The 17,213-nt window shown below is 42.1% G+C and overlaps 1 protein-coding gene across 1 annotated transcript in view; it reads left to right on the top strand.

The window, feature by feature from the left end:
- Positions 1 to 4,130: 4,130 nt before the first annotated feature.
- FGF9 (fibroblast growth factor 9) overlaps positions 4,131 to 17,213 on the top strand; it is a 29,426-nt gene continuing 16,343 nt past the window's right edge. The window contains exon 1 of the mRNA XM_053456427.1: positions 4,131 to 5,141. Within this exon, the coding sequence (XP_053312402.1) occupies positions 4,865 to 5,141 (277 nt within the window). The 5' untranslated portion in view covers positions 4,131 to 4,864. The remainder of the gene's footprint in view (positions 5,142 to 17,213) is intronic.

Below are 17,213 nucleotides of genomic sequence, written 5' to 3'. Positions count from 1 at the left end.
AGCATTTGGGTGAATGTCTGTGATTTATCAGCCACAGGTCTTAAAGTGCCAGGCTGATGTTACTGCTCCAATACTTATACGAGGACATCTGTCTGCTGCAGCTCATACCATGATTTTGCTGGCTTGCCATGCCTCATATAGACATACGGGTATATTATAAATCCACATATAAATATAATATAGTCAAGTGGTCTGTTGCATGCTAACACTGGCAGATTTAAGTATGAAATTCCATTACATAAAAAAACAAATATTTGTGTAGCCCCGACCAATACTGTGAAGGGGTTCAAAGTAGCCACAACCCTTTGTAGAGGCAAATGCTCCCTTGCTAGCCCTCCGTGATGGATGTGTTGATCATCGATTGTTCTTTTTTCTCCCCAAGTTTTGCACACTTCGAGTGCCAATGCAGAACACACTAACTGGTCCAAGTCACATTTGCAACTTGCAGGTTAATGAATCCACAAGTTTCTTGCTTACTTACTCATGTCAACACTCCTGCAGTCAAGGGTAAGAAAGTTGTGTGTTATTGTTTAAATGCAAGTTGGCTTTAGTAGATATGCAAGGTGCTTTATGGAGAATCTAGTCCAAAATGTGTATGAGGCGCAGAAACTGTACCATTTGGTGTGATACGCTTCAGAAAAGCCTTAGTGAACACCTCCTGCAAGGAAAGAAAACCTGAGAAGACTGGCCTTCATAATAAATAGTCTAAGAGATGTACAATATGTACAAAACAATGGAGACAAAAAGGTACCCATGATAACTCCCATGTATACTGATCTAAGACTTGTAATAGGCCTCCACGGCTGTGACTAAGCCATACATACCTCATACCGGGTTAACTATTTTTATACAAATGTACATCACTGAGAAGAAGACATGTTTGGGTGCTCACGGGTACACAAAGATCCTGATAGGGCAAATAGCTTTCATTATCGTGATTTTTTTTTCTTGAAATATCAGAATTATTACAGCTCAGAGATCTAAAAAGGTGCAAGGGCTGGCCCAAGACATTGTCCTCCCTGGGGTCAAAAATGAAATGCTTCCCCCCTCCCCCCAAAAAATAAATAAGTCCACCATAGCCATACCCAAACCCTTGATTTGCTCAGCCTGATGAATGTTAAGTTACATACCAACACACTTACACATGTACACACTAACATCACTCACACACTCACACATAAGCATAATCTGCTGCTCCCTTGTGTTCCTCACACCCTGCCTACATCTAAGCACTGGGTAATTATGTCATATCCCGGGGATCAGACACAGTCAATGTGCGCCAATAGAGAGGGCTTTCCTAGGGGCCATGCTTACCTTTATCTGTCAGTCCCTCCATAAATTTACTGCTGACCGAGGGACTGATTGATTGAGTGAGGCAGCTACCTGCCATCCAGACCCATGGTAGTGCAGGCCCTATCAACAAACATTTATGACCAAGGCAGGCCCTTTATGAACATGACAACATTTTACATGACTGAATATTTTTTCTACTAACAGTTTGTGCATTTGGCAGTAGCAGAGAAGAGATTTATTATCATTATGTTTTATTTATACAGCGCCAACAACTTAGTTACAAATGTGTTAAATTCAGCAGGCTAGGAGAAACATATTGCCACTTAAACTGTCTTCCAGCTGTTGGCAGCCTTCACCAGCTCATATAGCCATACATCCAGTTTAGGTAGTTGAACTAGGAAATCAAACTAAAATGGATTTATTTTGAGTCATGTTTTAAAAATACCTGTTTCAACACATGTACTTGTCCTGTGCTTCATGCTGGCTTGGCAGTTGTAGGGTTAAAGTGCATTACTGTCATAATGTCATGGGCTTGCCTCATTCACATTTCCCTGATGCTGCAATATATATATATATATATATATATATATATATATAAAATAATGAGATAAGGAGTTTGCTCATAGAACAAGTTATTAAGGATACATTGGGGTAGATAAATGGAACAGTCTCCCAGCAGAAGTGGTAAAAGCTAATACAGTGTGAGTTTACCTGAATATAAGAAGAGACTAAGGACTGATTAAGGTTCGCGCTTTAAAGCAGTCCAGACGGGCAGACTAGATGGGCCGAATGGTTCTTGTCCGGCGTCAATGTTTCTATTGCAGTCAAATAATAGCTCAGATCTCATGCATTATGGATTACAATGGGTAACCCTAATATCCCTGTGCCCCAGTTCATCTTCTGCTGCCCCACTTTGCCGGTGGCTCCATTGGCTCCCTATACCCTCCAGACTTAAGGGTATAGGGAACCTACAGAGTCGTTAACAACAACGCCCTCTCATTTTCTCTTCACTTCCAAATACTCTCTTATCTTTCCTCACGTCTTGTGTATCTCTTCTACCATCATTACCTCCTTTGACTTGAGTATTCAGGATTTCACCCTGTACCAATCCTCTGGAATCCCTTACCCCGTTCTAGTAGACTTTCTCCTACTGACTAGAACTCTAAACCCTCTCTAAAACCTACACCCCCCCCCAATACCCCCAATCAATGTCATAAAGAAGCTATCCATATCTATTCTCCATATCGGCTTCTCTACAAGTCATCTTTACACAAGCAGTACTGCCACATCTCCCCTCACCCACCCAATAGATTGTAAGCTCACAGGAGCAGGGTCCTCTTCCCCTCTGTACCACTATGCTTGAACACAAGTTACATTTATTGACAATGTTAAATTGTCTTTGCTAAATAATTTCACCGTCCCCTATTGTAACAGCACCACGGAATCTGTTGCTGCTCACAGGCAGGTTTAACCCTTGCTTGTCAAAGCAGAACTTTGACAGGTAATAAACAGGTCGCCCAGGTGTCATGCTGTATATGGTAGGACACACCTTATCAATAAGGATCCATATTCCACACGACGCATTTCACAACAACATAAACTTATAATAATTTCACATAAAACTATTAAAGGTGCATAGTGAACGTTACCAATATCTTTTTCACAAACTTTTAATATATGGAAAGGAATGGTTATTACATTAGGAAAATAATCCTAAGATTAATAAGATTGCCCCGATATTGCCATTTGGTTTTCCTGAGGAGTAAGGTGCGTAACCTGCTGCAATATAAGGCAACACCAGGAAGCAGAGATCCAGTAAAAACATTGCGGCAAAATATCCTTTATTGCCCAAGCCTCTCGTTCTGTCCAAAATACATCCTAATAAAACATAACGCTACCAAAATGCTGCTGCGTGTGAGCGGCACCTTTCACGACAATCATTGCAGTTACTTTGCAATGTATACAAAGTCCGAAACTGCTGTGATAGATAACTACAACTCCTATCATGCTTGGGGTGATGGGAGCTGCAGTCACCAGCTTCATTCTCAGTAGCTGCCTCCCTCTCTATGTTCTCAAACAACATCTGACTTCAAATAAAATATTGCATAGAGATGAATAAAGTGCGGTAAGTTGCTTCACTGCTGCTGCACTGCATGCTGTCACCATGAGCCTGATGCATCACAACAGGGGGGATGAGACAACGTTCAGGCCAAATGGACCCGCAATAAATATGGCAGCCCTGATGCATGCTATGAGTCTACCAGGGTCTATTCACTAAAGGGAGCGTTAGCAGGAGAGATGAGTTTTTGCATCTCCCTTGTTGCATTATAAGTTATGAAGGGCCAACACTGGAAAGTTTCTCCTGTAAGAAGAGCTGGGCTGCCCCTGTACAATGTATAATTCAATGTATAAGATGAAACCTCTCTTATTGTAATACATATTATACAGCCAAGCTATTCCTGCCCCAGAAGCTCACTGAGGTTGGACTTGCATAATGTATAGTGACGACAAAGGGGTTAAAACCACAACTCTCCCTTTAGTGAATACACCCCACTAAGTGTGCACCATACCCTCTCTAAATGGGTCTGTGCAGGGAGCCCACACACAGGGAGATTGCAAGTAAAGCAAGAGTTAAATACCCCACACATGCTTCAAGTGCCCCCAGCAGCCTAAGGGTCAGCTGCACCTTGCCAGGCCTCCCCCTGCTGTGTGCGGGAGCTTGCAGTGCCGCAGAGCAGAGAGTGAGTGCGTGTGTGTGATAGAGAGAGAGCGAGTGAGTGTGTGTGTATGTGTGTGGCATGCAGCGCGTAGCCGGCGGGCTGTAGGACCCGGGAGGACGCGGTTGGCAGGGAGCGAGGCTACCTTAAACCCAGCCCAATGCCTGCTGCTGCGCCACTCTGCGCGCTGGATGGAGAGCCTCAGTCAGGAGCCGCAGCCTCAGAGCTGGAGGAGCAACACTTCCGAGGGAGCGCTGCAGCTGCACGGCTACAGACACCTGTTCCCAGCCTGCCAGCCCAGCAGCCTCCAGCCGCCCCGGAATCAGAGTGTCCCGCACCTGAAAACTTTCCGCCCTCCCACTGAGTGATTCTCCCCGCATCCCCCTCTCGCAGGATTCGCGCTGATGTATGCAGCCTGTTATACAGTAAAAACAGCGCATGTGTTGCTCGGAGTCGGGATCCATACATTCTGACGTAGTCTGTGCATCTTAAAACAAATGCACACATCTTAAGGCAAATGGAGAAACTACGGATTTTTTGCCCTGCTTGCCATTGGATGGGCTGAAGACCTCATCGCTTGCGGAAGATGTGCGTTGATAAATATGTCCATGTGTGAGCATAAAGTGTTGGCTTCTTAGACTAACAGAGCTTTGACCTTGAGCCGGCAGCACCCGATATTTAGTTTGATTGATGCACTGAATGGATTGAAGAGAGATCATCCCAGCCCTTTCTCCTCCTCTGCGAGTGATCCAGTGGATCCAGCCCCGTCTACCATACCTGACCTGTTTCCCCGAGTCTCCGGCAACATCCTCTTCAATCTGTTTATTCACCATCGGGAAAGGCAGAGAGATCTCATGGCTCCCCTGGGGGAAGTTGGGAACTATTTTGGTATGCAGGATGCAGTGTCTTTTGGGAATGTACCCGTTTTGCCTGTGGATAACCCTGTGCTGTTAAGTGACCACCTGGGTCAGTCTGAAGTAGGGGGGCTTCCCAGGGGCTCTGCTGTCACTGACTTGGAACACTTAAAAGGGATTCACAGAAGGAGGCAGCTCTACTGCAGGACTGGATTTCATTTAGAGATCTTTCCCAATGGTACCATCCAAGGGACAAGGCAAGATCACAACAGATTTGGTAGGTATCTTCCCTCACCCCTGCCATTAGATAATTAACAATGCATTGGGAGGAGGACTAAATGCCGGCTGCAGGCACTGTGTCCCTTTTAAGCACCACTCTGGATGTATCTTCGCTCTGGCGCCGAAATGGTTAATCCCAGGTACAGTATGCTCATGTGTAATGTTACCAGTAGCGCATTTACCAACAACTGGAAAGTTTAATCACTATGTTTAACTATTGTAGCAAAGGCTGGCTGGTCAGGTTAACCATTCCATTTCTGCTGCGGCCCTGAAGGGGTTAAGCGACCTTGTCGCTCATTTTGGGGATCATATTAACGGATCTATTTATTATAAAGGCGTGGTACGGGGTGATAATGGGGGTGGGGGTGAGAATTTGGTCCCATCTGCTTCATGGATGGATAAACCCATAGACAGAACTATTTAGGGAACATGCCATCGGCTCTTCGGGTCTATAAGGTGCTATTTGTGACTCAGCAGTAAGAGCTGGAGACTGGAGGTCGCCTAGCCCCCCTTTAACCCTTTGATTGCCAGAAAGTTGAGCACTGCACCCCCCCTCCCCATAAAGCAGATCTGTTTAATAGACATGGAGTTTCTCTTATTTTCCTCTAAGGAGCTAGGAGTCTATTAAAGTGAGAAAACCTTCCAATACCAACCATTTTACCCGAAATCCGCGGGACTCGCATAGACTACCCTGGAGGAGACCTGATGGCACCTGGAGGGGTGATAGGAGGTGCTGCTTCATTAGGACAGTCTGTGCTCTCAGACGGGTGTATGGTGCCGGGAAGAGGCTTTCTGCCCCTTCTAGGAAATGGAGTTAGGAGGGAGTTTGGCCATCATTCATCACGAGGCGTCTGATAGATCCAGGGTTAGGGGTCCCAGACTGCTACCGGACACCGTGCGTTGAACTTGTGCGTATTGATTGCGGTGGCACTTTAAGGTAATCGGTAGATAGGAGCAGAGCTGCGGGTCTTGTGTTAAGTAAAGTGCAGCTTCATATCACCGCCTGCCGGGAGGGATCGTTATGCGAGCGGCTCTATAATCGGTATTATAGTCACTTACTTAGCTGGGCAGCTCCCGGGTATAATTACATACTGTGGCCGCGGGGCATTGCATTGCCAGTCCGGGTACAGTGAGAACGGGATCGGCCCATAGGCTGCCCTGCCTCTTGGCCGAGGAGCTGACCCTTATCCTGCGCTTATGGTCCAGCCTCGAGCAGGTGTCTAGAGAGCGTGTATCTACGGCGGCCGCGCTGTGCCCTGCCTCCCCTCTCCCGACGGCGGCGGCGAGGTCCTAGAGCGCGCCGGATTGCATACTCCACATGCTGCAGCTTTTAAAGGGAAAAAACCTCGTTCGGCGCTTGTAGTAATAATAATAATAATAATAACAATAAAGGGAATCGATCTCCTGCTCATCTGAGCCGAGGCAGCACTTTATCTATACAGATGGCTGCACTGGCTTTACAGCGATCTATACACAAGAGGAATGAGATCTTTGGTGTATGCAGGTATGGCTCTGCTCCATGAACTCATATGCCTTGCTAGAACACGGGTTAGATGTCAGCCTCATTGCGGAAGTAAAACAGAAAAAAAAAATCCCCTCCTATTTATTGTTTTGTTTTAGCAGAGTCTGTGCCAGGCAGTATGTGGTCAAAGTACTTTTTCTTCCTACTTGGGATTCAAGGGGTTAATCTCTGCATCATTCCCTGCAACCCCTGCCTTTTGATCACCTGCATGCAGCTATATGTTAAGGCGACGTGGGAAAGATTAATATCGTCCTAAAACGTTAACCTAGCCCATACTGTTATATTGTACAGCGCTGCAGAATATGTTGGCGCTTCGGTGAGAAAGTTTTGCTATTACCAAGTTACGCCTGTAAACGTATCGGGAGTTCCTGTGATCTGATCCCCTGCAGCAGTTCCATTCTCTATCGCCACCAGAGATCATTGCTTATCTTTCTCCTGTTTGATCTGTGTGTTTTTACTAATTGGTTTAAGTAATTGCCCAAAGTGAGCTGAGGGACGGGTACAAGCCTACCTTTAAAACCCTGCGAATAGTCTTCGTTCGAAGCTCAAGATGCAGAATATTAATAATAATTATTATTATTAAAATACATTCTTGTCAAGTAGTTTAAATCTTAAGGTCTGTTTGGTAGAAATGTTCATGCAGTGCAAGAGTTTTCTTCGCAATAAGTTTTGTTTTTGATAATTTATTTGTTTATTCTGCGAGTTACTATGAACTTGAAACATAGAATTTGACGGCAGATAAGAACCATTCAGCCCATCTAGTCCCGATGTAGACCCTCAGACTTTAATCAGTCTTGTCTTAGAGTCAGGATATCTTCATGCCTATCCCGTGCATGTTTAAGTTCCCTCACTGTATTAGCCTCTACCACTCATGCTGAGAGGCTGTTCCATTTATTTACCACCCCCTCTGTAAATATAACATTTCCTTTCACTACATCTAAACGTCCGACTTTCCAGTTTCAGCTTCATTCGAACAGCTGAAGGGAAGTGGCTTTCTGTAAATGCCGTAACTCTTTGGATCAGGCTCTAAGCGTCGCCCTCTCGGTTCGTTTTAATCGTTTTGATGCAGTCTCCTTTGCTGAAGGGAGGGCAAAAGACAGCGAATTGCCCAACTCTCTCTATCACAGGAGCGTCTCCTGCATCAGCAGAACTGCATGGACAGCATTAAAAAGTCAGGAGCATGCAGAAAGGCAGAGCCAAGGCAAGCGGGGTGACCTCCACTGCCTTCGTCATGGCACAGAAATTGTCTTGATGCAGCATTTCGCCGGCGGAAGAATGAATGTGCCTGCATGATGTGGCATTTACAGATCACACGCAGGCCGGCAGCTCCTTCTACTGCAGCACATTGCAGCAAAACTTGGAAGCTCAACACTTCAAATCGTGCAGCAGATGCCATTTTGATTATTATTTCTTGCCCAACACCTCTGATGCCCTCTAACAACCCTGCCCTCCCCACCAAAAAAACCCCCAGCATGACAAATGCCCTAAATAACATATTCCATTTGGCGTTGAGCAATAACCTGCACTTCATGTGCATCATGTACGGTTCAAAGTTGTAGTAATTGCCCGTGGTAAAGGTTAAGGTGTTTTTATCATGATGATCTCCTTTTTTCATTGGAAATTAGCATCATCGCGCCAGTTTATAATATGGGTGTTGTGTGATTTGCTGTCTCTTCCTATTTAATTATCTAGATCGTATGTAGATCATTCTATATTCAGATATGAAATCTTTTCTTGACTCTAGAAACTTGGTTGCTTAAAGATCCAAGTTTGATCAATAACTTTTAGAATCAGCCCACATATCTAATCCTAATATCTGAATTTCTGGGAGCATTTTTTAAAACCATTTTTAAATGGTTTACAGGGGGGGGGTACATCTGTTTGGCTACTGCTTGTTTTGAAGAGGGGGGGCACTAAATATACGGTGAGTCAGGATTGAGATGTAGAAGAATGATATACAACATAAATATTTAGTGCACACGAAGCCACTACTTATTATCGCCTATTTCTATAGGTGTACATTTAGCTTTGTAAATAAATATGGCGCCTATAGGTGTTCCGCATGGTATATATTTTAAATCCATTCATGGTTTAGTCTCACAGTTTAAAAGTAAGAATACATGAAAAGGAGTTTGACTTAAAGCCGAAGCACCTGAGCCTTTTCCACGATTTCCTTACGTGATTTATATTGTGTGTTTTTTGTTTGTGTTGTTCTTGTGTATCTAACTTTCAAAAAATTGCAAAACTGTTTGATCTCAGTTGGACACTATATTGGATGCTATGGGACATATATATTAATGGGCATCCTTTTTATTATTGTGTATGTGTTTGTTCATGTTCTCCTCCTACTGGCCCTATTCTCTCTCTGTTTTGGTGCAAGCAAACACAAAAAAGCATACAAGCAATGACATACAATGTTTCAATTTTGGAGATCATCCGGCGTCTCCTATGTGCTTCAAGTCCAGCTTTGCAGGAGGTCCAAGATCAAAGTAATAAGAGAGAAACTATGACCGTGCTGTAACCCTCACAAAAGAAAGCCATAGGTTGCGATACCACGGGGATAAGTTACCAAATTACTTTGGCAAGTTGCCTTTTTTTTTTTTTTTGTATCGCGTTTGGGATGCATTACAAACTATTCCCTTTATTATCGCCATTGCTAAACATTCTGAAGCCTCGTTGTGTTGTAGAACTGGGCCATGATTAGAAGGGCCGTGCAAGTATTTAAGTGACGTCACACGATGGACTAAAATGAGAGGCTGTCTTTGCTTGTACATAAGAGATCGGTCTATAGAATTCCAGGAGATATTTTTACGTATGGTACACGAGCAGTAAGTTCGCTGGGGTCCAGCCATGTCTGCTGTCTTAGGAAGAAATAGAAAGTGACAAGCTCTCTGTCTGTATCTAAATATACCCCACATGTATATTGCAGAAATATAACTGCATGTAGACTCACGGGGAGAGAATTTGTTGTTGCCAAAATACCATTTCCGTATGTTTATGCTGATAGTCCGTAACCACTGAATTAAATCGGCTTGGCCTATACGGTGTTTGTCCAGTAACTTGTTCCCTTTCACTGCTGCTCCTGTAGAAGAACCGTTCTAGCTGTTCATTGTCTGTTCTGGCCCCAGCTATGTTATGTATCGTGAAGGTCCAAATCAGCAGGTTTGTCCTCCCAAGAAAGTAGGAGTTCGTTCTATAAGAAACGGGACAAGTTTCCATCTTGGCATAAATGTGTTTTGCTTGCTGTATTCTGATGCTAATTTAACTTAGTAGTTCTACACCAGGTTTAACTAAATAGCTGTCTTCTGCTGTCGTGGAGCCACTTTTTCCATGGTGGTTAGACCATTTTTGGGTTCTCGCTTAGTATTGTGGGAGTTCTTTTTCGAAAAGATTTCACAACTACTAATTGACAGCTATTTTCTATAGACCCCAATGCAATTTTAAATACTCCCTTTTTTATTTAATTTTTAAAGAGCACTATGGGCTCTTTTCCTCTATTTTGAAGGACATGGTCTACAGCTGCCTTGTAGCCCTACCAACTTGCTCTTATGGAATTAGACCCTATGCGTTGTAGTGACAGAATTAAGGAAATGCTGTGACTGGCCCCGTACGAGATCCCCTACGAGATGCTGGGATGGATATATATATAATTACATACAACCTCTCCCTCTGATCTGGTTAGCTATAGACCAACCTTTGAATGCCCCGGTATCTATAGAGTTAACATCAGGTAAGAGATAAAACGAATAATCAGCAAATCTGCTGGAACTCGGCTGCTTTTGAATGCCATGGTCTGCCGTGTAAAATGCCTTGTCTGAAATGTTCTCGAAGTATTTGTGCCCCGCTCTGTTGCAGAATGCTGTGGCAGTGCCCTTTGATACAGCGACCCTCGCGCTGTGCGGCCAGCCTTCCTGAGTGCGTCTCTAATGTATTTAAAGGTTGTGCAGTGCGAATGACTCACAGGATGCTGCGGTGGCAATATTTATTTAATATTATTTCCCATACACACACATGCTGAGTGTGCAGCTGTGCGGGGATACACTAGAAAAAACCTCATAGGGATAATGCCTGGCTTCCATGCCTTTTTAGAGTTAAAATGATATTATATATATATATATATATATATATATATATATAACGTAGGTCTAGGCCTAAAAACAATTAATCTACCCAAGCCTTCCTACCAATATAGAACCAACACTGGCCCTCGTGGGAATTCTCCAAGTTTAGTGAATTAGGCTATCAGGGCTGTATTCACTAAAGGGAGATGTGTTTTCAACTCTGCAACGGGAAGAGCTCGGCTAGCCCTGTGTATTGTGTAGTTAAATCTGTGTGATTCCTTTGGCCTCCTGACACATTCAATTATACATTATACAGGGTCAGCCCAGCCTTTTTTTTGCCAGTGTAGGCCCTTCACAATGAATAGTGAAGTGAGGGAGCAGAAACCAAGTTCTCTTGTGATCGGTCACTTTAAGTAAATAAAGCGTTTTGACCCTAAACGGCACAAGCGCTAAAAAGGACATCTTGAAAGAAATGCAATTGCCTGATGAGATCTGCATCCAGTAGTTGTTGTGTGGGGTTGAACATGGAACCGTGTGGGGTATGGTGTGGCTTTTTTTTTTTTTGTGCCCCCCCCTCAGGTGCCAATTTTTAACTCTTTATGGATGGCCTTAAAAAAATTTTTATATAAGACCTACGAACCTTAGCTCATGAAAATTCCAGTCTGTGATCTGTGCAAGTCATTCCAGGGCATGCAGCGTCTGAGTTATTTTGCTTGGAGACATTATATGAATGAACTTACAAGCTGTCATTCCTCTACCTGTCAGAAGCCTACTGTAAGAGCCACCATGTAACGGATCATCCTAACGGGCCTGCAATCTGTTTGATCGGGTTGTCAACTAAAGAGCTGTGGGGGGGGGGTCCAATCTGTCTGTTTTCAACTAAAGTCGTGTCGTTTGATTGTTCTCCTTTGTTGGAGCAGCAACGCTGACTTTATTTGTAGTCTATATGAGGAAATAGTTGATTATAATGTGTTTAGAGTTCTGTATGCATGTTACTTGAGGCTCTCCATGTGTTGCCAGGGCTCGTGCAATCCGTGCCGAGTGAAGGTGAGGTTAAGAACGATGGCTTTCATTTTGGGTTTTTCTGAAGAAAAAAAAATGAAACCAAGAGATTGGGCAGTTGCAGAAATCCCCCCCACCAAGGGAAACGGACATTTCTAAGCGTGGATTTCTTTGTAGAACTGGTGACCAAAAGTCTTCTGCCTTTTCATTAATCTTCATGTTTTATATTTTATGATGTAGCATCACTGCTTAAACTGGGCTCGTCTCGCTAGTCCATTTGACTCAAATCTACGGCCTATGAAAAGCTTCCATGTCATTGTTACAGCACAGACCGGCCATCTTTCATAGCAGGCGAAGGCCCGGTGGTCATTTTGGCCGCATACTTGGATACTGCAGCCCTAGTAGCAGATAGAGTACTGCAGTGAGCAGCCACCCCACTTGCCTCATTTGCCAGTAGACCGCTTTAAAGTGCCTAGGCCACGTGGTCCAGCCTTGCACAGACTATATGGATTTCCGGAGGGTGAGACTACGTCAACTCTTCAGATCTTGTAATTCTCAATTTACCTCATCTGGCCGTAACAAATCAATAGTCCCAAAACATCAGTTAAAGGACAAATGAAATACACTGCACATGCAGAATTATTTTTTAATATCATTCACACAACTTAAATCCTAATTCAACATTTTTTTTAACCTTAATGCAAGATAACAAATTTTAGTACCATTGCGGTTTTCTAAAATTTGCCACCCGCTTGCTCTTGTCTGCTTCTTAGTGGATCCACGTAAGAACAGGATAGCTCTGTCGCCATATCACGATAGCCTAGATCCCTGTAATCCATGACTTTTTTTTCTTTATTATTATGCTTTTTGGGTTAAGAATTCTGTTTTGCGTTGTCATTGGTCTGGTTGTTTTATGTTAACGCAGATAAATCGAACTGGGAAGACACTGTTGAAATACTCGAAGCTCCAAGAGACGCAACACTCGTTCCAACGCCTTACTTTTCAGTGATCAAATCCCACAAAGATATGCTAGTACATAAAAAAAGATTAAGTGATTACAAAAGGGTGGAATTTATTATTAAAAAAAGTCACTTTTAGCATGTGTCTGCTTTTTAACTTGGCGGTGCCTGTGGAACAGGTATTTTGCCCAGATTATGGGATTTATTCTGCCGATCACACATTTTGTCCTGTACGTGTTTCATTGTATCACCGTTCCTGTAATTTCTGGATTCTGATAGGCTGAGAGTTATTGAAAGATTTACCAAAACTTGTGCAAACCTGTTATATCATTTTTTTTGTATTATTATTTTGAAACACCTCATTTTGGCTCAACATTCCTAACTTTGTTCGGTTTTCTAGCCTTCTATAAGTATTTGTTACCATTAAAAAACAAAAACCAAAACTGTTTTCTCAAGGAAAGAAAAAATCCAGCAAAATGTCAAACTATAGTAGGAACACACATTGGGTTACCTTTATGTAATCTCCCCCCCCCCCCGGACGGTATACATTTCTTTCTCATTAACCCCACTGGGTTAGGATTAGTTATAATGCACACAAATATACCCATTTCTAATCCGAGAAAACACATACCATATTACAAAGTGATAGGCATTCCACCCAACAGCATACGAGGGCAAGGTATTTATTTTATCGTTGTCTATAAGAATTGGATCAAATCCTGTATATTTTTTCGGGTACAGATCAAAACCTGGTTTAGCAGATTAAGATCTACCATATCCAGCCTGATTATATTGTTTGGCGTGGATGAGCTTTGCGGCAGGTGCAGGGGGTAAAGGTTTCCGCAGTCTGTCGTACTTTCAGCGTCTGGTGGTTTGCACAAATCTGTAAATATTTAGTGAAAACACAGAATGGTGGTGGATGCTGATCATGAAACTGATATAAACTGGAGTCAGAAAGTCACTTCACATAAACTATTTTCTAATATGTATAATGTGTATGTATACGGTATATAAAATGAACAAGAATTCAAGCAGTGGTGACGTTAAATTTCATAACAATGGTTTGGTTTGTTACCTTGCGTTATCAGCGGATAACATGATGCATGTATTTGTGGTGTTGATGTCTTCATGTTGGCTCACTGTTTTGTGTAACTGATGGAGCTCTATCATGTAAATGCTCCTCATATTAAACCCCCAAGGTGCCCTCCATGGTTTTTTCTCTCTAGAACATGCCAGTCCCTAGATTGGAAAACCCAGTGGATGTGGTAGGGGGTGCTATTGGGGACCCGAGGCCCACCCTATAGAGGTCTTTTACAACACTGCTAGGTATAACACTTTAATATCAGCTCTTATTATCATGAGCCGTATGTGGATGTGACGCAAGTGCCTGCCAACCATGATTTGGCCCATTATTTAGGGTATGGAGTCTTCCCTAGGATGATCTGATGTGTCTAAAAGACTTCAATAATTATTATTTAGAACCCTTCTTCTCACAGAACTATCCTTTTGGTAATGTTTAGTAAAATAAATGTTATGGACGGTAGAGACTACATTTTAGTATTCTGATTGACCCCCTGCTTAAATAAACCTAATAATCAGTAGTAGGTAAATGGATATTGATTCTGCAGGAGAAGATAAAATAATAGATTTTTCTTTCTATAGTTTAAAGATAAGAAACTCATACACATAAGAAGTAGAATCTGTTTCCATTATTGTGTTGCCTGCTCCACTTTGTACCATACTTAATGCCTCCATGACCAACAGTGATACTGGAGGTTTGCGTAATCCTTTAAGAGGTGAACAGGTGAGGGGTAGATTTGCAATCCTTGGCTCAGGTGTGCAAATGGTTATGCAAAGTGACTCCAGTAACACTAAACTCCGCGTTATCGGAGGCAAGGCATTGTAGGATGACCCTTCACCTGCTACTGGGAATTCCAGAAAGAGATAACCCCTGCATTGCCATGTGGAGCGATATCCCAGACGCTGCATGGGATCGTTGGCAAAGCCTATCAAATAAATGGCTCGTAGGACCAGTTGGTACCCTCTTGTGATTGTTTGTCCTTGTGTGTTAGGAGCCTGGGCAACAGAGCTTACAATTTGCACTATTCAGAATTATTGTATTATTGCGAACAATATTTATTGCAGATATACTGTATATGTCTGTTGCTTTGTGAACAAGAGGGATATATTTTGTAAAACACATTGTTTCAGTACTTGTACATGTGAGCTTTTTTTCTGCGTTTCTTCGTCAAGAGACCCGTTGCTGTCAATTGTATTATGAGTTTGTTATATCAGTTTGCATCTACCATGCAATATCAGTAGAGCATAGAATTGGCTACATATTTTTGGGATTATGGAAAAAAAATTCGAAATTTACTAATTTATTGATCCTGCTCTGAATTAAGGGGTTTTGTATGCAACGTTGTGTTTTATGTGCAAAAAAACACACCAAAGCCACCTTAGCGGTGCAGCGTCAGATGGTCTCACACTAAATATATTTGACTGATATGCGTACCCTTCCTTTAGAGTAGCATACAATCCTACCAACGTGTACAAAGATGCTGTGAACCAAAAGTGATGCGTACCTTCAGGAGCTCTTATTCTGGTGGCTTCTGTTAACTCTTTATAATCTAATCATGCTTGCTGGTGAAATTTAGGCTTTCAGGATCTTCTCATTTGACCTTAAATTGGTCAGCCTGAACAGATAAAAAAAAATGATAAAATGACAGTAGGTTTTCCCACCTAATTCTATAATCTGTTTAGATACTTTTGGTTCAAGGTCAACATACTTTAGACAGGAGGATTTTTTTTTTTTTTTTTTTTTTTGGTGCGACACCTTAAAATACAAATAATTGTATTTGTGTGTGTGTATATAGCCCACTCTGCCACCAAAAGTTAATTTTGCTACCATTGGTGGAACATTTTAACTTTGTAAAAAGTCCAAAACCCTCAATATCTGGTTATTATAAATGCAAAGTAAACACTGTTATCTTTTGTAACCCATAGTTAATTATAAACCTTTCTAAATCTATTGAGATCACCATATTTTTTTCACCTTATAAACTCCTCAGGGTTGCAGACCTAGTGTGTGAACTTGGTTGCATGAAAACCCGTTCTAATATATCATGAAGCACGCTATTCATGATATATTAAATAAATGACGGCGGGTGTTCCATGCATTTCCGAGGGTCTGGGCTGCACAGAGCTCGGGTAGAGGCGGTTGTCAGAGGAGAGCACAAGCCATGGAAGCACAGAGTGACTACCAGATCTGGAATAAATTACCGCTCTGCGAATATGAGGCTGTGTGGACACAGTGACGCTGCTTATATAATATATATATATATAATATAAATTAAAATCTACTGCACTTCCACTTCTTCCCTATGTGCTGAAGAAGCAAACACAATCTATTGTAAAATCACAATCAGTACAGCAATTTAAATTCTCCATTACGAGGATCACAATATCATTAATGATATACGCGCCTGTTCGCCGCTTTTGTTAGTATTGTAAATAAACAAGTCCAGTTCAATGAACTTCTGTTCAGGAGCATTCATCATCTAATTAATAAGCACCTGTGGTTAAGGGAGATAGTTGCCAGCCAAAGGTTACAATTATCATTCTTTACACCCATAAGAAAAAAAAAAAAAAAAATCTTGTGATCTTTAACATTAAGTTGTGAAATATTTGAATAAATATCGACTATTAACCCGGCCCAAACATAATTTTTTGTCTGTTTGACACAGGGATAGGCAAAGTGTCTGGACAAAGGCACCAGTGTCCGTGGCAAGGTTTGTGAGGTCCATAGAACATCATTAAATTGTCCACTGCAGACCCCAGTAAATGTCCACCATGAGCAATGGTGGTGCCTAATACTGTTATGACATCATTTGAATAAACGAAGAGGTGATGAAGCTGCCAGTGGAAGATAGCAGACTGCTCGCTTTTGGTGTTACATTACATTATGCGTTCACGCTAAAAAATGCTATTTTAACATCATAACATCCAAAGACCTTGTCAAAAATTGGGAGGGGGGACCAATTTTTCAAGAATACATATTTTTTAACGCAAATATAAAATATAGCCTCTTGGTATTGAATGTATGAACTCGCCTAGGGGGATCAATAGGTATCCTGAAACATGGCTTATGTGATCATCCTAGTCGGGGTACTTTCAGGCGTTTGTGTCTTTCCCCACCACAGACTAGATGTCCTTCTTCGGTATAGAACCAAGCTTTAATCTGATCTTTATACTCAATGTGTGATTTATACGTGAAGCATAAATGGTTTTCTCCAAGGATGATACTCCAAAGCCATGTTTATAAAGGGTTTTTTTCTACTTTGAGCATGGATCATGTGTTGCAGGACTGGTGTATGACTCCATCAACATCAGATTTACATCTCATCTGACATTTTTTATTTGTTATTTTATAAATATTTAAATAAAAGCTGGAATGTGTTTTTAACATATTTTTGGCTGTATATTCACTTTTACCTGTAATATAAAAAGGTGCGGTGTGGTAATAT

The sequence above is a fragment of the Spea bombifrons genome, chromosome 2 (genome assembly GCF_027358695.1).
Source record: "Spea bombifrons isolate aSpeBom1 chromosome 2, aSpeBom1.2.pri, whole genome shotgun sequence".
In the NCBI taxonomy this organism is placed as follows: Eukaryota; Metazoa; Chordata; class Amphibia; order Anura; family Pelobatidae; genus Spea; species Spea bombifrons.
The sequence above is the reverse complement of the archived record's forward strand: the minus strand, read 5'-3'. Positions and strand labels throughout refer to the sequence as shown.